This window comes from Humulus lupulus, chromosome 4 (assembly GCF_963169125.1).
Source record: "Humulus lupulus chromosome 4, drHumLupu1.1, whole genome shotgun sequence".
Lineage (NCBI taxonomy): Eukaryota > Viridiplantae > Streptophyta > Magnoliopsida > Rosales > Cannabaceae > Humulus > Humulus lupulus.
Genome location: NC_084796.1, coordinates 88,329,423 through 88,351,032, shown reverse-complemented (window position 1 = coordinate 88,351,032; position 21,610 = coordinate 88,329,423). Strand labels below are relative to the sequence as shown.

The 21,610-nt window shown below is 36.2% G+C and overlaps 2 protein-coding genes across 6 annotated transcripts in view; one reads left to right on the top strand and one right to left on the bottom strand.

Annotated features, from left to right (window-relative positions):
• The window catches only part of LOC133830616 (uncharacterized), a 46,742-nt gene extending 39,743 nt beyond the window's left edge, over nucleotides 1-6,999 (top strand). For all 4 annotated transcript variants that reach the window (XM_062260632.1, XM_062260634.1, XM_062260633.1 and 1 more), the window contains 8 exons: nucleotides 46-135; nucleotides 3,997-4,305; nucleotides 4,478-4,662; nucleotides 4,754-4,856; nucleotides 4,977-5,122; nucleotides 5,480-5,559; nucleotides 5,747-5,916; nucleotides 6,618-6,999. In XM_062260632.1, the coding sequence (XP_062116616.1) occupies nucleotides 46-135; nucleotides 3,997-4,305; nucleotides 4,478-4,662; nucleotides 4,754-4,856; nucleotides 4,977-5,122; nucleotides 5,480-5,559; nucleotides 5,747-5,916; nucleotides 6,618-6,776 (1,242 nt within the window). In that variant the 3' untranslated portion in view covers nucleotides 6,777-6,999. The remainder of the gene's footprint in view (nucleotides 1-45; nucleotides 136-3,996; nucleotides 4,306-4,477; nucleotides 4,663-4,753; nucleotides 4,857-4,976; nucleotides 5,123-5,479; nucleotides 5,560-5,746; nucleotides 5,917-6,617) is intronic.
• Nucleotides 7,000-11,430: 4,431 nt separating this feature from the next.
• Nucleotides 11,431-19,682, bottom strand: LOC133830615 (uncharacterized). 2 transcript variants are annotated; one of them, XM_062260631.1, is made up of 9 exons: nucleotides 19,106-19,682; nucleotides 17,205-18,602; nucleotides 16,500-16,729; nucleotides 14,975-16,403; nucleotides 13,512-14,618; nucleotides 12,899-13,003; nucleotides 12,720-12,809; nucleotides 12,474-12,584; nucleotides 11,431-12,389 (listed from the first exon to the last, which is right to left on the bottom strand). In XM_062260631.1, exons 1-9 carry the CDS (start codon nucleotides 19,163-19,165, stop codon nucleotides 11,877-11,879), a joined length of 5,043 nt encoding a protein of 1,680 aa, XP_062116615.1. In that variant the 5' UTR covers nucleotides 19,166-19,682; the 3' UTR covers nucleotides 11,431-11,876. The 2 variants fall into 2 exon arrangements, with proteins under 2 accessions (XP_062116615.1, XP_062116614.1); XM_062260630.1 differs by having other exon boundaries at nucleotides 14,975-16,729.
• Between the last annotated feature and the right edge of the window lie 1,928 nt (nucleotides 19,683-21,610).

The following is a 21,610-nucleotide window of genomic DNA, read 5'->3' as shown; positions in this document are numbered from 1 at the left end:
TAAGTCCAAAATGGAGGACTTTGCAGTAACAAATTATATACGCAGGGAAATATTTCTCCTTTGGTGGCAGAAGGAAATGAGTCAGTAGAAGCTGATGAATGTTGTTCTAATATAGTAAATTCATTGCGATTTGAGGTAAAAGGTTTTTACATACTAAAAGGATTCCCATCACATGCTGTACTGATTACTTGTTATTCCTTCAATAGTCATGGTCATGTCTCATAAATCATAATGTTCTCTAGTAGTCTTAATATAAGAAACATGGAAAAATATAACAGATGATACCTTTGTATGGATTTTTAAATTCAATGGATATTTCTATCATTCTTTGGGGACTCATATATACATACATATACTAAGTAAAGCAATGTGCAATGCACATTTGCATAATTTTAAAGTTGTAAACATGCTTATTCAAATATGTATTTATTTTTATTATATATTGTAATTATCATATAAATTTTAAATAAATAAATACTATCATAAAAATAAATAAAATATGTTTAATATAATGTATGACATAAATGTATTAAAAAAATTAGGGCAAAATGTATTCTGGGGTGTTTGTCTACTACTTCTTTCTCCGTGTTTTTAAATGGGAGACCGAGGGGGAAATTCAAGGGTTCTAGAGGTCTTCGCCAAGGTGACTCCCTCTCACCTCTCTTGTTTACTTTGGTGGCTGATGTTTTGGGTAGGATGGTAGATAAGGCCAAGAGCGTCTGCGCCTTGCGAGGTTTCAAAGTAGGGAAAGATTTGGTGGAAGTCAGCCATCTTCAGTTCGCAGACGACACGATTTTTTTTGTGGACGATAATGACTCCTTGTCGGCCCTGTTGGATATTCTGAAAGTTTTTAGCGAAGTTTCTGGCCTTTCTATTAACTTGCAGAAGTGCCAGTTATTGGGGATTAACTTGGAGGAGGAGATAGTGAAGCTTCGTGCTAGGGAGATTGGGTGTGAGGCGGGTCAGTGGCCTATGAAGTATTTGGGTCTTCCTTTGGGGGATTCTCCCCGCAATAAAGGTTTTTGGGAGCCCGTGGTTTCAAGTTGTGCTAAGAGGTTGGATAGGTGGAAGTGTGCCTTCCTTTCTAGGGGAGGCAGATTGACACTTATCCAATCGGTTCTTTCTTCTATTCCGGTGTATTATTTGTCGTTATTTCGTATCCCTAAAGGGGTAGTGGATGTGTTGGAAAAGTTGATGCGGGACTTTCTTTGGGAAGGGGCCGATCAATCTAAGTCGGATCATCTGGTCTCGTGGAAAGAAGTTTGTAAATCTCGGGATCACGGGGGTCTTGGGATTGGAAATTTAGCTGCAAGGAATAAGGCTTTTCTTATGAAGTGGTTGTGGCGCTTTCCGATGGAAAGGAACACCTTGTGGCATAGAGTGGTGCTGAGTAGGTATGGTGGGGATGGCGGTTTTTGGGACACTGGTAGAGGGAGGAGGTTGTCTGTTCGGGGCCCGTGGAAAGATATTTCCTCCCTTTATGAGGAATATCTTCAGTTTGTTAGTTTCAGGGTGGGGAAGGGGGATCGAATCCGCTTTTGGGAAGATATTTGGATTAACGGTGTGCCCTTAAAGGATCAGTTCCCAGATTTATTTTTGATTTCGTTGGCCAGAAATGTTTTGATAAGGGATATGGTGGTTTTAGGTAGGGGTTCGGGCCTCCAAAGTCAGGTTTGGGATTTGCGTTTTAGAAGGAACCTGTTCGATAGGGAGGTCACCAGTCTCTCTCAGTTACTTCTTTTGTTAGAAAGGGTGGCGTTACCGGTAGTTTTAGAAGATCGAAGGGCATGGTTACCTGATGGAAATGAAGTTTTCTCTTGCAAATCGGCCTTTTGGAGGTTAAGCTATGATCAGTTGGGTTCAGTTCGGGAGTGGGGGAAGTCTTTGTGGAAAAGTGTCTCTCCTTCAAGAGTTAAAGTGTTTGGCTGGCTGGTTTTCAATGATAAACTTAATATTCAAGACAACCTGCAAAAAAGAAGACCCTATCACTGTTTGTCCCCTGCTTGGTGCGTTTGTTGTAAGCAGGCAGGGGAGTCCACTAGCCATTTATTCTTGGAGTGTCAGTTCTCAAGAGAAGTGTGGGGAAAAGTCTTAGCTGAGTTTGGTATTCTTTGGTGTATGCCTTCTAACTGTACTCATTTGTTTCTCTCTAAGTTAGGGGGCGGCAAGCGAGTTTCACGTCTTTGGCAAACTACCGTGTTGGCAACTTTTTGGGCCTTATGGCTAGAGAGAAATAATAGACTATTTGAAGATATATCTAATTCTGTAGACACTATTTGGGATAAGATAAAATTCTGGGTGGCTACTTGGGTGTATAGAAACAAATTTTTTGAGGGGGTTCTCTTTTCTGATCTTATTAGAGATTGGGCCAATTTCTGGATTTAAGTTTAGTTGTGTTTTTTTTGGGGTTGTTTTGTTGTTTTTTTTGTAACCACGGTTTTCCTCCGCCACAAGTGAGAGTTTTTATTATTTTGAGTTGAGGTCAGTTTTTGACCTCTGTCTCTTTTTCAAAAAAAAAAAAAATTTTAATAAAAATTAGTTCACTTTTTTTTAAAATATATATATATATATGAGTGCACTCTTAAGGGATACTACCCATGGATGGTTACTTTAATGTTAACAATTGGATTAAGATCAATGATCCATATTTATAGTTGTTAATTAATATTTCTAAAAGTAAATTTTGATTTTTTTCAAATTTTTTGAAAGATTACCTGATAAAAAACGTGTATTTATTATGAAAATATAATATTGTAAGCTTTTCATTTTTCAAATGCATGTCAATTTCAAAATATAGCTATTGTTTCTCATTGGTTCGAAACACCATTAATTATAGGAAAAAAATTAATTAAATTCGAAATTAATGTAGAAAAAAAATATTTACTTGTTGGTGACTTGTTATACCAAGTCACTATGTTGTCAAATCATCATAATTGTTAGTACTCATCTATAGGTAGTAACCATTGAGAAGTCTTTCATATATATATATAATATAATGAATTATAGTTCTATAGTATATATAAATATTTATATCAATAATCTCTATATATATGATATCTAAATATAACATTAACATAAATATATATTTACATGACATATGTATATAAATTACAGTAATATTTAAAAAGAAATTAATAATAGAATTAAAATAAGAATAGAAAAAGTCATAGTGTATAATAATATACATGCATCAACTATTTTAATTAGTTAATTAATTTTTTGTTTAAGTTTATGTTTGTTCTAATTTTTTAGTTTGGCAGTGACTAAAGAGATTATATATTATATGTTTAATATAATAGTAATATCATACATGGATTTTAAATTTAAGTTTGTTGCTAGTTGACAATAGATTATATTATATTATATGTTTAATATGATATTATTCTAATACGTGAAGTTTAAATCTAAGTTATAAAATGTATGGTTTTATTATTCTTAAATAATTATCATGTAAAATATCTCAAAAATATCTTATTTGAATTTGTTTCATTATTTATTTATTTAATTTTATTTAAGTTTAAGTCAATATCTCAAAAACATCATTGTTTAATTTTATTTAAGTTTAAGTCATATTTACAATCTACCGTTACTGTTAAATATAAAAATATTTCGTTAAAGTTTACCGAAAAAAAATAAAAAACTGTTAAAATCAAGAATTTTCGTTATCTACACACTTTTTATAGAGGAGAGAGATTAAATTTATTGATTATGTATGTATTAGAAATTAAATTTCTTAAATGTATGTTAATTGTCAAGTTTTAGTAACGTTGTGCAAAGTTTTACCGAGATCTAATTCTGCTCATTTAAGGCTTGTTCTCTCTTAACCGTAGCAATTTAATTCAAGCTTCCATTCTATATATTGTTTGTTCTTGTTTATGTGGGGTATAGGCATTATTGATCTGATCTGCATTACCATGTCTTTCCTGCTGTGTGTTTGTCAAATTTCAATGGATTGCTAACTCAATCATTTTAATTAGTGTTTTTGTATGTTTTCAGGTTAGCCAATACACTGGTAGGATCCACTTGTATTCTTGCCTTTCTGGAACAGATTCAAGACCAAGACCACTGTTTGAGAATTTTCGGCCTGAGGAACTCGAGCCATTAGATTCTTCTGTTGCTAACAATGATAATAGAAGAACTTCTATAATGGACAACCCAGTTTGTAGGAATGCTGTTTTGGAATTCAGCAAGGAGTGGAACAATCTGAGGCCTGTGGAGCGAAAAAAGTTGATTGGAAAACCATTACAACTTCCTTTGACAGTAGAACTCTGCTTTTTGAATGAAAGCATTAACCACAACACTGGGGTATGCATGTCCTTTGACAGTCGAGCTGTGCTATTTGAATGAAGGATTTTCCTTTGCTTTTCCTTATTACTTCTACTCTTGTCATATTTCTTTTCTCATTGTAAATACAATATGTATTTGATGAATGTGAAGGAAGAAGTATCTGTGTGTATTTACATACTCTTTATAACAGGGGCTGATAAAAGTTGGAAGCAAGCGCCGCCATACACCTATGTGTGAGATTAGCCAAGCTCTTCCGCCAAATGCTGTATGGAAAAAAGTTTATCTACGATCTGGCAATGGAAAAAAGGAGAAGGAATACACTCAAGGTTGGATGGTGAATGAGCCACTCTGTAAATTATGTCAAGCACCATGCAAGTAAGTCCAAATTGACCTTGTGGTCAACTGTTTTGGTAGACTCAACTTTTCTTTATAACTGTTTTGGTAGACTAAACTTTTTCAAGCTCAGGAGTTGCAATGCTAAGGAACCTGAATTTTTTGAGGATCTTTTCTGTGATCTCGAATGCTATGAAGAATATAGAATAAGAACGAGTAACAGGTCCCTTCGTCAGGTCAGAACGCAAAGTATACTACAAAATAGAATGTGTTGACTATTGATCTTATGCTTCTCTCTATCATGGATTCATGGTATTGTGTATCTTTGAAAACACTAACGCACAAGCAATTGTCAGGAGCTTTTTCAACTAGAGAATGGTATTTGTACGAACTGTCATTTGGACTGTCATAAACTTGTGGTGTACATAAGACCTCTATCATTGGCAAAGCGAAGAGAGTATATTGAGAAAGTTGCGCCTAAAATAGCAAGTCGAGAGAAGTTGTAAGTCACTTATATCAAAACTGATAAGAGTATCATTTTTTCTTTAAATTTATATATGTATATATTTATATATAGCGTATGCTGCTCAGGGACACTGGTATACAGTACATCTGAATCAATAGTTCTTTTTCTTTTTTAAGAGAACTTTATGAATTCGTTGGAAGTTTTTTTTTTTAATGTGCTACCATGTTGAATGAGATAAAGACAATTCTTGACTTATCAGAGAACAAAAATAAACATTTGTTAACTGCATAAAAGATGCTTCCCATAGAAGTTGGTGAAGGACATAATTTTGGGAGGGTAAGACGTGTTAGACAAATCACCTTGTTTTAATTCCCTGAATCTGGTGACGTACAGACTCGAAAAGCTTATTAAGGATCCAACAGAGGGTAATGCATGGCATGCAGACCACATTGTTCCTGTGTACCGAGGTGGAGGTAGGATACTATCGCTACTTCGTGTACTGGTCTATGTAGAAAAACTTCATTACTACTGAAACTTTGGTCTGTTATTATCATCTTATAAGTGCCTTTCTTAATTGGCAAGACTAACATTTTCTTTCTTTTTCCATTTTATGTTGGTAGTCAGTATTTTTAAATTTAGTATTATCTGATTTTGCTTTAGGTGAATGCAAGCTAGAGAACATGAGAACACTTTGCATAGCCTGTCATTCTGATGTGACCAAGGCACAATGTGCTGAACGACGCTCGACAAGGGCAAGGGCTAAGAAGCAGCTCAAAGCTATTATGAATGGTCTTAAAGATGTTCAGAACAATGAACAAACAGAAGCAAATGTGAGTACAAATCTTTTTCTGCTTTCCTGCTTAGTTTAGCTTGTTTTTTTTCTGTTTTTGCAAGCTAGGTCCAGGACTTAATATTTCATAGATCAAAGAGTAAATGGCGGCTTAAATACCCAATAATTTAAAATTTTGCACTTTTATACCAAATTTATTTTATGGTAAAATTACCTAAGTTACTAAAATGTAGCATTCAAATATCTAAAGTTTTTTTTATGGAAAAATACCCAAAATTTCTATAATGTAGCATTTAAATACCCAAACATTTAAAAAAATTACATAGCTAAAAAACTTTAAAAATAGAAAAAAATGATTAAACAAAATTATTTTTAACTGTTTGGGTATTTAAATGCTACATTTTACAAACTTTGGGTATTTTTTCTATAAAAAGAAACTATGAGTATTTAAATGCTATATTTTAGCAACTATGAGTATTTTTCCCGTGAAAAAAAAGTATAAAAATACAACATTTTGGAAACATTGAGTATTTTAGTCGTTATTTGCTCTAGTTCTTAAGAATCAAATATGATTTAGCAAATCTATTGTCAGCATCAAGTTTACTGTGAAATTCGTATTATGGAGAGATGACATGCACAAAGAGACTTGTTTTTTTAGGAGAAACCAAGAAGTATTATTAAAGAACAACAATGATATAGACTAATAGAAAATAATAATATTTTGAGAATCTTTAATTTCAGGATCAAGGGATTTCGAAGATACTCAAGAATGTTTTTGAGGATGAGCTTTTAGTTAAGGTTCCTGGGAGTGCCTACTCTTCAGGAAATAATATGGATGCTGGAAGTGAAGGGCCATCCACCAACAAAGAAATTTATGCATCTACAAACAGTATATACTAAACTCAGCACATTGTAAAAGGAGAAAAGAAAAAGGAACTACAGGGTCCTTAGTAAAATATAAAATATCCCAAAGCATCCATATGTTTTTTGTAATGACAATCCCTGGTTCAATTGTATAGATTAATTGTTACTCATGGTACGATCCCTCTATCACCCCATAATGCAAGGGGTGATCTCGTAGTTCTTGGTCGGTCTAATTTAAAGTAAAATTCTGTGTGGAAAATTAGCCTTTGATAATCTTTATAGATTGAGAATAAGGCCTTTAAATAGACACCGTACAGGTATAAACAAATTTGGTATTTAACACAAAATATTCTAGATTAATTACAAATATTCTAGAATAAATCAATTAGCCTAAAACTAAATAATCTAATTATAGTAACTTTCTAATAGTTCAGCTTGGTTTCTTATTAGAAAGATACTGAGTAAACGCTTAACATACAATGTTTTCTACACCCTTCCTCAAGCTGGTGCATAAAGATTTCATATGCCCAGCTTGCAAACTAACTCGTTGAAACTTTCTGTTGATAGCCCTTTAGCTAGTAAGTTAGCCTGTTGTTGCTTGCTAGGAATATATACAACATTGTTCCTTTCCATCAATTTTTTCTTTAATGAAGTGTATCCACCTCAACATGCTTGGTTCTGTCGTGATGGATTGGGTAGTGTGCTATGTTGATTGCTGACTTGCTGTCACTATACAACTTTAAATGCTTGGTCCTTTGAAGTTTTAATTCTTCAAGTATGCATTTGATCCAAATTAATTCGCATACTCCTTGAGCAAGAGCTCTGAGTTCTGCTTCGACACTACTTCAGGCTACCACTGATTGCTTCTTATTCCAAGTAACCAAGTTCCCCCATACTTTAGTACAATATCCAGTTGTTGATCTTCTATCTTCAACTGACCCTACCCAATTTGCATCTATGAAGGCCTCAACACCTCTTTTCTTGTTCTTTTTGAATAGCAATCCATTTCTTGGTGCTTTCTTCAAATAGCATAAAATTATGTACACAACTTCCAAGTGTTCTTCGAATGGATTGTGTATGTATTGGCTAACTAAGCTCGCAACAAATGCAATATCAAGTCTTGGGTGGGATAGGTAGATCAATTTTCTCACTAACCGTTGGTGCATTCCTTTGTCAATTGGCTTCTCTTTTGGTTGTTTATACTTGCCTTTTGGTTTAATTGATGTTGTCATAGGTTTACAACCACATATTCCTGTTTCCTTGAGTAGATTTAGGACATATTTCCTTTGAGACAACAATTCATTGTTTTGTTCTTGCAACCTCCATTCCTAAAAAATACTTTATTGGTCCAAGATCTTTTACCTCGAATTCTTGGGCTAGCAAGCCTTTTAAGTCTTTCTTGCTCTCCATAATTATCATCAGTGAGTATCATGTCATCAACATATACAATGAGAATAATTACCTTGCCTTTTTGCGAGTGTTTGAAGAACAAGGTGTGATTTGATTGAGCCTGTTTATACCCATATTGTTTTACCACACAATTAAATCTTTCAAACCATGCCTGTGGAGATTGTTTTAAGCCGTAGAGAGAGTTTTTTAGATGGCAGACATTTTCTTTTCCATATCTTTCATCAAAGCCTGGAGGGATTCTTAGGAAAACTTCCTCTTACAAATGCCCATTGAGTAAGACATTTTTGATGTCTAGTTGTTGTTGGGGCAACTGATAGCAGAACCCTAACAAGGTGTGATTTGCAGCAACTGATAGCAGAACCCTAACTGTGTTTAACTTGGTAACGGGTGCAAATGTCTCGTTGTAGTCCACTCCATATGTTTGGGTTAATTCTTTTGCAACTAGTCTCGCTTTGTATCGGTCTATCGTTCAATTAGCCTTGTGTTTAACCGTAAATACTCACTTACATCCAACCACATGTTTATCTCTAGGCCAACTGACTATTGTCCATGTTGTGTTGGTTTCTAGTGCCCCAATTTCCTCGTAGACTGCTTTCTTCCGGTCTTTTTATGAGAGGGCTTCAGTTATATCCTTAGGAACTACCACTTGCTCGACTTTTGCTAGGAAAGCTTTATATTTCGAAGTTAGTCTACTATAGTAGACATATCTGGACATTGAATGTAGAGTACAACTTCAGACTCCCTTCCTTTTGGCAATAGGCAACTCATATTCGAGTTTCACCGTCTTAGAAGGCTCAACATTAGGAACATCATTAGGCAAGATGGGATTGAGAAAATGATCACTTACATTAGGAACAATCTGTGGGCCAGACTCGGTAGTAGTTGGTTGTATTACCTAATGGTCCTTCGATCGCCAAGAGTAAACTTAAAGTTCTTTAGTTTGGGGTTGAGATTGTTGCTCAAATGTTCCTATGTCAGATAGAGAAGGAGAAGATTGATGTGAATAGTTTGATCAATTTCTGGGATAACTTTAGGTAGGCAAGTATCTAAACTAGAAACTTCATTCAGTGTCCCTCCCTAAAGTGGAATGTTGGGATAAAAAAGTTGTTCTTCATTGAATGTGACGACTAAGGAGACATACATACGTCGAGTAGAAGGATTATAGCATTTATACCCCTTTTTGGAAGAAGAGTAGCCCAAAAAAAACACACCTAAGAGCACGTGGATCAAATTTGGATCGGTTTGGACCTAGAACACGGACATAAGAAGTACAACCAAACGTTTTTAAGGAGAGATTAGAAACAAGATGAGTATGTGGATGTGTTTTAAGAATGATAAAGAGTGGAGTGTGAAAGCTCAACACTCGAGAGGGCATACAATTGATGAGGTAGACAACGGTAAGGATAGCCTCACCCCAAAAATACTTAGGGACAGATGTGGTAAACATTAAGGCCCTAGCAACCTCCAACAAATGTCTATTTTTGCATTCGGTAATCCCATTTTGTTGGGGTGTGCCTACACACGAACTATGAATGATGCTATGGGATAGAAGATAATCACCTAAGATGGAATTAAAATATTCAATGCCATTATTTGTGTGCAACACTTGAAGATTAGCATTGAACTGATTTTTGATCATAGAATGGAAGTTTCTAAATGTCATGGCAGCATAAGATTTTTGTTTAAGAAGAAAAACTCAACTAACATGTGTGTGGTCATCAATAAAAGTGATGAACCATCTAGTATCTGTGGCATTGGCTATTCTAGATGGTCCCCTTGTATCGCTATGAATAAGAGTAAAGGGCTGGGTTGATTTGTAAGGTACAGAGCGAAAAATAGCACGTGTATGTTTAGTAAACTGACAAATGTCATACATAAAGGAGCTCAAATTTTTATTTCGAAACAATTTAGGAAATAAATATTTGAAATTGAAAAAACTAGTGTCCTAGCCTATAATGTCACTGCATAATATCATTATTACGAGAAGCAATACAACCAGAAACAAAAGTTTTATTTTCTTGAGCATGAGGAATCAGATCAGTGTAATACAACCCACTACATGCCTTTGCACTCCCAATCGTCTTCTCTGAGGACATATCCTGAAAAGTACAACATAATGGTGAGAAAGAGGGAAAACATTGCTGACCTCGAGTGACTTTACTGACAGAGAGCAGATTACACGATAGATTTGGGACATGAAGGACATCATAAAGAGTAATAGAGGGGGATAAATATAGAGACCCTTTACCAGCCACAAAGGATAGGAAACCATCAACTATCTTAATTTTTTGAGTACCTGGACAAGGAGTGTATGTGGTAAATTGATGGGACTAACTAGTCATGTGATTTGAGGCCCCTGAATCCACAATCCAGGCAGAGTTTTGAACATTGAAGGTAGCAGAGGTACCTGGATGTGAAGAGGATGATGGTGCAGAGGCAATAACATTCTTGGAGGTATTAAGCAACTCATGGAGTTGGGTGATCTGAGCTGAAGTGAATGGGAAAGGCTGAATCAGAAATATCAAAATCAGTTGAGACAGTAACTCATGCTTTCAGTGCAAAATCATGTTCCTTCCACATGGCATCATCATAGATTAGCATAAGCTGAGCATATTATAATAAATTTTGAAGGAAAACGTTTCATTCGAATGACAATGAAGAGTAATCATATGCAATATATCATCTTTATACATTTAACTCATAAACTGTCTTGAGAAGTTGTAATCAAATGGCGATAGTAGTAAATCAAGGCAACTCTACTAATAGTGGCATTTTTGTTTTTGGCAAGTGGAGTAATTATAACCTAAATTTTTTATATAACAATGTAAATTACACTTATAATATGTATTTGGAAAATTCTGAATAATTTATATCGACGAAATCAGGATTCAAGCAATCAATTGCACACATGTTTACTATAATTATCATATATGTCGTCATATAAAAAAAATTAGAATGTAATTTCTCCAGCCGGTAAAAGTGTTCCCTATATAAATATGTATATTTATATAAAAAAAAAATTATCTTATCGGAATGGCTCTACATGAAGAACAGAGCACACCTCTTGTGTAAATTGCCTTGAATTGCAAGAGAACACCTTGTGCGGGGTGAGGTGCCTTGGCTTGACACTTTAGACCTAATGTTGTTTTCAAACTCAGAAAATCTGCTTCTAATTTCAGAAGTTATCACGTTAAGTATCAGTTTGTTTTTCATTTTCTTCCTACAAATAAACTAGAATTAATAGCAGTCTAAAAGGTGGGGGGAACATCGAGCCCGAGACTAACCAATTTAAATAGGAAAATATGAGCAAGAGTGTTATTTATTAGTAGCAGAATTGCCAATTTAATACAAATCGTCAGGCTTGGACATTTGATAATGATGCATGGGAGAGCAAAAAGTGGAGCAATACAAAAGTGCCGCATAAGTTACTAAATGGATTCTCAATTCAACTAGAACTGATAACTCTTAACATCGCTCATCTTGAGATACCAACCAATCTTTTGTGTCCATCTCTATACCAAGAACATAGTATTGTCAGTGTCATGTTTGCTGCAGTTTCAGCAAAAAAATAAAACTTCTGCCTGAAACTTTGTATGTGAGTGTCTTAATTCAACAACATTCAGCTGCCTTTCCACTAAGTATGCCTAACTTGCCAAAGCAGATGTATCCATAAATAAAAGTGTGAATAGAGGAACTCTATGCATGGCTGACCTCAAATTTCATTTGCTATGGGGCCCCCGATGAAAAGAAACACTCCGCCCGATTGATGAAACTAAGAGGTAATCTATAATGTAACATCAAGGAGGAAGTTTCTAAAGCTGTCATATTAGGCTTCAGAGCCACTTCTTCCCAATTCTTTGTTGCTTTACAGTCCCTATGATTTCTCAGCTTGCCATTTCTCGTGCTGTTTCCTGAACCATTAATTTTCCCCAAAATTCTAGTGTTTCGAGAGTTGTGACGGATAGACCTTGTCGGAACATCAACCTGGAGCTTCTTATGTTCAGCACTCAGCTGACTATCACAAGACTCATTTACAGGGCAATGGTCTGAGTTTGAATTATACCGGAGTGCCAGCATTCTCCTGCAAGATTCTAAGAGGGGGAGCAGCATTTCTGTACTAATTTCCTGCTGAACTACACCCTTGTTCTGGTTGCACCCATAACAAGCAGCAACCAGTGTGCTAGCTAAAATTGGCATCAGCTCGGGGTCACTGAAGAATACAAAGGGTAGATCGCATATCTGTCCCATCCAACTCAACAATTAGATTTTTTATCGATAAGTTTTCCAGATGAAACAAAGCACATCAAGTATATATATACCGACCTTATGAAGGATAGTAGGAGTCTTTCCCCATCGAAGAACAGCTTGATTTCCTGGGTGGAACAGAGCAAAATGACCAAGTAGTGACAGAGATTCAAGAAGAAGCATACCAACCTGATACATTTATTGATCAAGAATCAGTTAAGTCTTTAAGACGAGTGAAAAAGAAAAAAGGAAAGAGAAAAATATTGGTAAATGTATTGCAAAAGAATGTAAATGTATTAGCATTAAAACCACAAATTGAATCACCTGATCACTAGCTGCTTTCCACTTGTTGGTGCAATGGGAAAGGAGGAAACTCGATAAATGGAAGAATTCCATTTTCAGGTCTGGCCTCGCCTACACCAGAAAGTACATGTAAATGAGTAACTTTGAGAGGAACCATACAAAAAGAGCTCCAACACCCAATATAAATTAAAATAACTCACCAGCATTCTCTGCAAAAATTTAAGATCCAAAAGAGCTAAATTGTTCAACACCTTCAGAACTCCAGTTGCCACCTCCTCAAAATTTGAGGGTAGAATACATGAGGCCTGAAACAAGACAAAAGTTGCTCATAATCTGGACATAACAGGTATAGAGCCTCACCAAGTGTTCATTTAACAAAATAACTCAATAAAATAGAGTAAACAGGACAGAAGTGGAAAAGATGCAACCTCACCACCCACAGAATTCAAGTTAACATGTAGAGAACTAAAGATGCTATCATCAAAATGACTTGACAAAAATTTATACCTAAGAAAAAACATAGAAATTACGAATGAGTAGACCAACTGTGGCACATTATGGGTGCAATTCTATTCACACATGCATTCATGCTCTTTATGATCTCTCTTAAAAAATGCCAGTTACCCACCAAGTTCCACTCACACCATTAGTGAAGCAAATTATAGTTGTTGGTATTTCCTGATTAATTGCCATTACACTAATTTTTACAACTAACAACTACACAAAATGTGGATAAGTGTTTACATCACACACAAAACACACATTCCAACATTTATTTGCACGTAGTGTATTTGCACTTGGCAGCGTAGTTACCTGTTCAGAAGACAACCTATTATTTGCCTGCAGTAACACAGCTGTCAACACAGAAAGAAGACTGACGAGCCCAGTTTCTGAGATGGCAGAAAGAAGAAACTGCACAGGTTGCTCCAGGTTCAGAACATTATCAATCTTTTGTTCTACTCTAACATCAATCAAGATCCTCTCATCCTTATGGAGTGGAAAAGACTTCATTGTGTCTTCAATTTGAATTTTCTCAGATTCATCTAGAAAATCTGGATTGTCCGTGATGGCCTTATTTTCCTCAACCGATGAATTAGTCTGCTCTTTTTCAGTATCCCGTGCGGTAGATCCTAACACAATTTTATTTATCCTATACGATTCACCTAATGTCGTATCTTCTGGTACATCCGGTAGATGCACAACTTTACTTGCATTCAGTGTAGACAATGGAGTCCTAAGATCTTCAGAGTTATCTATAAGAAATACAGTATCCACAGATTCTGCAAATTTGGCCTCCTGATTTCTGTTCAGTAATAGTGTTTCTGTATGTATATATTCCCAATCAATCACAGAATTTGTTTCAGGTCTGGATGTCAAAACCACCAATGAATATATGCTTAAGAGAATAGAAGAAGGGAAGGGAGATCCTTCTACTTGGGGTCGATCATAAAGAGCAAAAAGATCACGTAGTCGGTGAATAACTTGGTATGCAGTCAATAGCTCTAGCAAGCCATCCCGCATTTGGAGCTGTTGTTCCTCGCAATTTATGTGACCGATTATTGTTGTCACAGTCCATAAGAAACCATCCAATACTTCAGATATCGATTCAAATTGTTCAGCTGAAGTTTTGCTTGAAGGCAAGCTAGTATTACCAGGGACATTTAGAGATGCTGCAATCTTTATATAGTTTTCAAGGGCAGCTGACAGCATTGGGATGATTGGAGGTAAGAGATTCTGAGCAAGAAAATAGCTCCTGTTTGCACGCATGGACAAAACAACCTTCAAAAGCTTAAGAAGATGTATTGTCACTTGCCAGGCTTCAGGTTTTGATGTATGAGAAGCAGGCAAAGCCGAAGCTACAAAATCAAGAAGACCAGCTTGGCGAGAAGCCTGTAGTTCAGCATCCTTTCCATCTACAAACTGATTCTCGAAAGAGAAATAGGTTAAGAAATAACTCATATTATACACAACTATCACAAATGCATGATAAATTGGGAAAAAAACATGATAATAATAAACAAGTGAATTTTAGCGCAGAAGAATAATATAGGAATTGCGACCTGCTAACCTTGTGAATACTGATTAATTAATAAAGCAACAAATTTATAGCTTCCACACAGATAATACTACAGCTGGACAAACAACACATAGGATGAATCTTCCCTACAATTTCATGCACCAACTTACAACAGATCTTGAATGAAGGGGTTTCAGATTAAAAAAAAAGTTATGAGTCATAATTGTCACATATCTGGTGGGGGTGGGGGGAAGAATACCTTAATTATCTCAGCTGTTATTAACCCAATACTCGCAGCTCCTTCTTTTCTTGCCTGTCGAAGCCTTTGAAGTTCCTGAAGCCACCTCCCAATTTTCACCCTTGCAGTTCCCACTGTCGTTCTATACCCAATTCCAGTATTTTCAGCACCAACAAGAGGTTCAGGAAATTCATACTTTAGAGCCATAAGTCTTTGTCGAATTTTTTTAATCCTTCGCTTCATTGAATGCTGCAAGGTGACATTATTTGTTGCAAAAGCAGAACCTACTAACCCTGACAAACAGCTTGCCTGATTTTCTTCACCAGGGTTAGCAGGTGTAGATTTACCTTGACCCTCCTTATTCAAAGAACGACGTAGTAATGGAGAATGATCCCTGAAATCCATCGAAGCTCTCTCTCTTATTTGCTCCAGGTAGAACTTTCGACGTTGCTCACTTTCGCTGAGTTTCTCAGCCAATTTTTGGGCAAGAAGTTCAGCTTCTTCTTGTTGAGCCTTGGCTCTTTCTTCCCTCCGACGAAGTTGTTCCAACGCCCGTGCCTCTCGTGCTGCACTTGATGCTTTACGTTCTTCTTCCCTTCTAAATTGAGCCTCTTCCTTCCTCCTTTGTGTCTCAGCAAGACGCTGTAACTTTTCAGCTTCAATTAGTTTCCTACGTTCTAAAACAGCCTCTTCTCTTGCCATATCCTCTTTTTGTTTTGATTTCATAACTTGAAGCTTCTCAGCTCTCCTCAACTCAGAATCATGTAGTTTTTGTCTCAACATAAGTTTCTTATTCTCTTCATTTAAGGAAGTAATAAAACGAACTTCATTAACTTTGCTACTCTCATCACCAGCTCTCTTCACAACTTGAGCTAGAAAGGCTTCATGCCGAGATTCACTGCGTTGTTGCCGAGCATGCATTCCCTCGCGTAACTTCATGCTTCGAACAGCTTGCCATTCACTTACTCTATTTAACTTTTCTGATGTTCGCTGAAGTTTCTGAACTCTCTCATTCTCAAGCTCACTTCTAATCCTCAAAGCCCTTGCATGCTTTTCTTCGGCTTCCCTCTTTAGATCCTTGGCAGTTTTCTTTTTCTTTTCAGGAGACATTAGTTTATCATGCAACATACGTGTGCGCTCAGCACTCCTCCTGCTCATTCCTGGTGAGTGAGAAACACGGGAAGAGACTCGATAAGGAGATGAAAGTATGTCCTCCCAGTTCCTCTTCTCCTTCCATGCATCCATGGATCTCCAAGGAGCTGAGTTTCTCTTTTCTTTTTCCTTGTCTTGTTCAGATAGAGTATTATGCCGCTTGCAATTATCTGTCAATTTAGAATTTTTCTCAGATACACCTTCTGCTAACATCTTAGCTTTCCTGGGAAGCAGTTTCTCTGCTTCAAATCCAGCAGATTGTTCTCTCTTACTCTTTCCAGCAGCAGCAGAACTATCCCTAGGAGGTAATTTCAATGTAATGATGTTAGAAGAAGAAACCTGAGAAGACACACGCCCATTCAGTACAGAGTTTGATTTGGTGGAACTAACTAACTTAGTATTCTGTTGTACTGTACTCAGGTCCCCTATCAAATTCTTCGCATTGGAAATTTCATCACTTAATGTAGACAACTTCTTAAGTTTGTCATCAGATTGGAGATGCAACGACACTTTTGCATCACTACCTTGATGTAAGGTAGCTCTTTCTCGCTGAATTTTCTTAAAAGCTTCAAGAGATGAAGAAAGTATCTCTGCTTTTTGTGCTGAAGTCGTCATTCTTCGCACCTGCACTCAATATTAATTGACTAACATTTTTCATATTAGAGGGCAAGATAAATGAACAAAAATAAAAATGATAAGGAGCATAATTAATGGTGCCTAACACCACCTTACATGACATATCGTTATTGGTGCAATTTAGTATCGGGCTCCACATAAATAGAATATGTGGGATCCGATACTAAATTGTACCAATCAAGGTAGTGTTGGACACCATGGGTGCCCTATAGCAATGCTCAAAATTATAATATTTCACTCTTACGACAGATTGATGAATTGAACAAGATTATACTCATGTGATCAGATTCTTAAAAGAATCCCTAGACATTATGGCTTAGGGTGTGAAGATAGATGTAATTAAACCAATTTGTAGTTTCTACCTGAAGAGTAATGTATTCTAATTACAGTCACCATATTGTTATTCATGGACTATATAGCCACTAAAAAATGGAACAGAATACAAAATAATAAACATGCTTACCTCCCATGACAAAGCATGTGGTCTACGATGGTCACTTTTCAAATTAAGTGGCACTCCATTATTGAACTGAGAAGACGACCTTTTCATTTTTTCAAACTCTTCCACTCTAGTGGTTAGATCTTTAAAATCAGATGCAGCCTCTTCAAGAACAAGAATGGCTTCTTTCATCTGCTCCACATCACATTCTAATTCACAGAGGAGATAAAGTTCATCTACAGCCCTGTTAAGATTCTCAAACAAAAAGCACCAAAGCCGCTGCCTAAACCTTTCCTTGCTTTCAACTGTGTCACATTCTCCAGGGATATTCATGTTATGAGAGTTTGACGTGTTTTCTTGTACGGTGCCATCATGAAGATCCATGGGGTCTTCACTAGGTGCTGTGGAGGAATGTTGTTTTTCAGAAATTTTAGGTCCATTATTGCCAGGTGAGACTAACTCGGGATGATCCTCAACCATAACTGCATTACTTAAATCCTCATCTATCTTAGATGTCTCCTGATTTTCTCCATCACTAACCTCAGCTGTAACTTTAGGAAGAGGATCCTTAACCTTCACCTCTACCTCAGCTGTAACTAAAGGATCCTTAACTTTCACCTCTAACTCAGCTGTAACTGTAGGATCCTGAACTTTCACCTCTACACCAGAGGGACTACTAGCAGCTTCATTTACTCGGTTGACAAGTTTAACATGCATATCCTTGCAATTTGAAACACCACTTTCTAGATGAGTCATATTTTCATTGATGGTAAATCCTTCAACATTTTTGGCAGATACTTCATTTAAGTTATTAATATTATCTTCAAACTGTTGGTCTTTAGGAGCTACAGGATGCATTTGATCAACAACAGCATCTGCAGGTGCAGATGCCGACACCAATTTGTTTTCTTGAGAATTTGTACAAGAGACCAAATTATGATCACTTTCATGCTCCCTACAAAGCATTAAATTGTCATCTTCTATAGCACCAAACTTGATTCCAACTCCAAAAGCATTTTCGGAATGCAGCTTCCCATTATAGTCTGGGCGAAAACTGTCAGTATCATCAACCAAATCAGGTTTATCTATTTGAGGCAGTTTCTCAATAGATTTAACTCCACTAGAATTTGCAACATTCTGAGGAGATGATTTGTGACATTCAATGTTTTGCTTAACAACACTGTCATCAGGATGCCGCGCATTTTGTTTGTCTTTATTTAACACAGTGACGGCATCTGTAGCACTTTGACTATGTACAGAAAAATGTCCCTCTCCTTTGGGATGATGATATCTTCTCTTGTCACGGGAATTCACATTGTTTCCACTCAATGGAGGCTTACTACCCGAAGGGTGGGAAGCATTTTTCTCTGAAAATTCTCCAATCCAACTCTGTAGAGACAACTTCGAGCTATTTCTATGTTTCTGTTCAAACAAAAGATCAGTATCAAGCTGCAATGCAAGCTATTTATAAGATCAGAACAGCAATAAAAAATCAGACGGCCAAAAATAGCATTTTCCTCTGACATTTTGGACATTCTACGACATACCAATTGAACTACTCATTACTAACCAATCTTTCATAGCAGTATCAAGCTTTAGTTAAACTCAAAACATTCCAAACAAAAAATTAAAGTCATTTGGTTCCTTCATTGACTATAAAAACTAAAATCAATATTAACCTTTCTCTGTTTTGTTTCTTCAATTTTCTTTGGTTTGAAATTTTAGATAAATGATCAAGCCTGTACAACTACATACATTTATTCCTCCGAATACAAAATTAATATATCCATTCTCTCGAACAAAATATAAATTTTACCTCAAGATTATTACGAAAACAAAACCACATCTTTCCTCAAAATGAGATATATGATATAATGAACGAAAATAAACCCAAAACAAGAAGACGCCAATGAATGAAAATACACCTTTTTTACTTTGAACCATCCAGTGCTCTGATCATCCACTGCTTCTCCACTATTCTCCATAGTCCATCATCCCCAACTTTACCAAACCAAAATCATCCTTCTCCAGACTCCAATATTTAAATGTACATATAAATATATATATATATATGTATATTATATTTATACAAACCTCAATTTGAACCAAGCAAAGAAATTGATCATCTTTATTCAAAGTTTTACAATGGGGAAAAAACTAGAGAAAATTCTTCAATTTGCACAACAAAATTCAAAATTTCTTATTCAAACACATTAGACATTATCCCCAAACAAATGGGCGATGATAGAAATCATTGGGAAAAAAACAGTAGTTTTCATGAAAGTTCGAAGCTGAAACAATAAACTCCGAGAAAATCGAATTCCGAAAACTTGAAAAACTTAGGTCACAAAATTTGTGAAATTTCGTGTTAAATGAAGCGAATTCGATACAGATTAAAAAGGGCTTCAAGGGCTTTTCTTACTTTTTCCGATTAATTATTATTATTTGGGGAGGAAGAGAAAGGAGAGGAGGGAAGAGTGAATTTTGTGAGTGAGGAAGAAGAAGTTGTTGGTGGCATTGGTATGGTAAAGAGAAGCATTAATTACATATTTGTCCTTGTCTTTTTAAGTTAATGACATTTGTATCCCACGAGGTTTTCTGAAAATGATGGGTCGGGTTGGCTCGGAGAAATGGATCGGAAAACGGACCCACCGACAATGTTATAAGTAAGTATAATATAAAGTGAAAATTTAATTTTTGATGCATAAAAGGGTCCTATGTCAAAATAAAATCATGCTAAAAAAACATCATATTTTTATTTTAGTATTTCCTTTCATTCCCAAAATATCTCTTACATAAGATTCTTTCTTTTTTCTTCTATTGTATTCTCTCTCTCTATTTCTTACGTTTTTCCACTCTATCTCTTTAAGCTCTCATGACAAAGGCAGCCACCATTATTTTAATTCATACTAATTTTCGAGCTCATTTTGGATTTCGAATCTGAGAGCAAGTTGTGAATCATTTCAAGCCAAGAAACTTCATTTTGGATTCTCTTTTGGATCTAGGGGCAAAAATTGTATGCGTAAGTATATATTTGTAATATGCAGTGAGGAAACTTGTTTATCTACATTGTTTGTGCTATTTCAAACATATTTGTGTATGCCTTCATGTTTTATTGTAATTTTTCACTGTTGGAATGAATTTTCGTTCCTTTCTAGGTTTTTCTTCTACCTCGATGATTTTCAATGAAACTCGATAGGCCTTGATGGATTGCATGAATAGAGGCTCGATGGTCCTTGATGGACCTCGATGTGCCTCGATAGTGTTAGGATTTTAACACCTTGATGAGAATCAATGGACCTCGATAAAACCCTCATACGTTTATGTCCATTGGCTACCTCGATATGCCTCGATGAGTTCATAAGAATTTTTTTGGGTAGTCTGCGTCGATGTGCCTCGACTGTCCTTAATAGACCTCGATAGGTCATAAGAATTACATTGGATTGTCTGCCTCGATTGTACTCGATAGTTTGACCTCGATAGGCCTCGACATATCTCGATAGAAATCGATTATTTGCTGTTTTATGTTATAGCTTTAATTTTTGACCTATTTTATGTTTTTTTGATACAGATTTGACTGTTTCCATATTTGTTGCATTCAATGGTGTTTGGGAACTAGAAAATAGGGATTGGATTTTCAGGGATGCTGAAATCAAGTTCTGCCTTTGGAGAAGGGTGTGACGTATGAGCAATTGCTTGACAATCTGTACGATGAGCTTGAAGTGAATAAATGTGTGTATGACTTGAAACTTGAGGTCCCGTACACATGCCTCTCACAATCCGTCAAATCTACCATTATAAAAAATGATAGGCATGTGCGTGCATTCATTGGGTTAGCATCGAAATCTGTAGAGAAGTTGATCCCTCTATGTGTAACATTGGTTAAGAAGGGAGGTATAAGAAATGCATCGGCCTCTCCCAATGTTAATAAATAAGTTCGATTTGAAGAGAACATTTCTCCCCCATGTCATGGTTTCAAAGGAACTCAAAGTGAGGTTGTGACATTTGTTCCAGAGATAAATCCAGACGCTATAGTCCATGATGATATCCCTGTTAGAGATCCACCATATTTTCATGACACAACATAGACCGATCCCTACGGCTACAATCTTTATGTCAACGGCAATCCTGTAGCTGATGTAGCAGATGTTGGTGGGCCAGATATTATGGCATATTTTCCAACGTAGAGTTCATATGTTATGGTAGTTGAGGAGCGCGGAATATAAGATCGGCAAACACCTGGGACCAGCAGTCGTCGTCTAGGTCCAAGTAGAACCGATGATAGTTTTAGATGGAGTTCTCCATTGGACTTAGGTGAAGATCGTAGAACATGGAGTGCTCCCATGTTCACCAAAGAGATATAGAGGCCTCACATCAACATCATTCCTCAACCTGCAAACCTTCAGGAGAATTGCATCTTGGCAAGTTCT

Coding starts and splice junctions, on each gene's coding strand:
- LOC133830615 (XM_062260630.1), bottom strand. CDS start 19,165: ATGGAGAATAGTGGAGAAGCAGTGGATGATCAGAGCACTGGATGGTTC. Junction 18,603..19,105: donor GATGGTTCAAAGTAAAAAAG/GTGTATTTTCAT, acceptor TTGTTTGAACAG/AAACATAGAAATAGCTCGAA. Junction 16,730..17,204: donor CACATGCTTTGTCATGGGAG/GTAAGCATGTTT, acceptor TATTGAGTGCAG/GTGCGAAGAATGACGACTTC.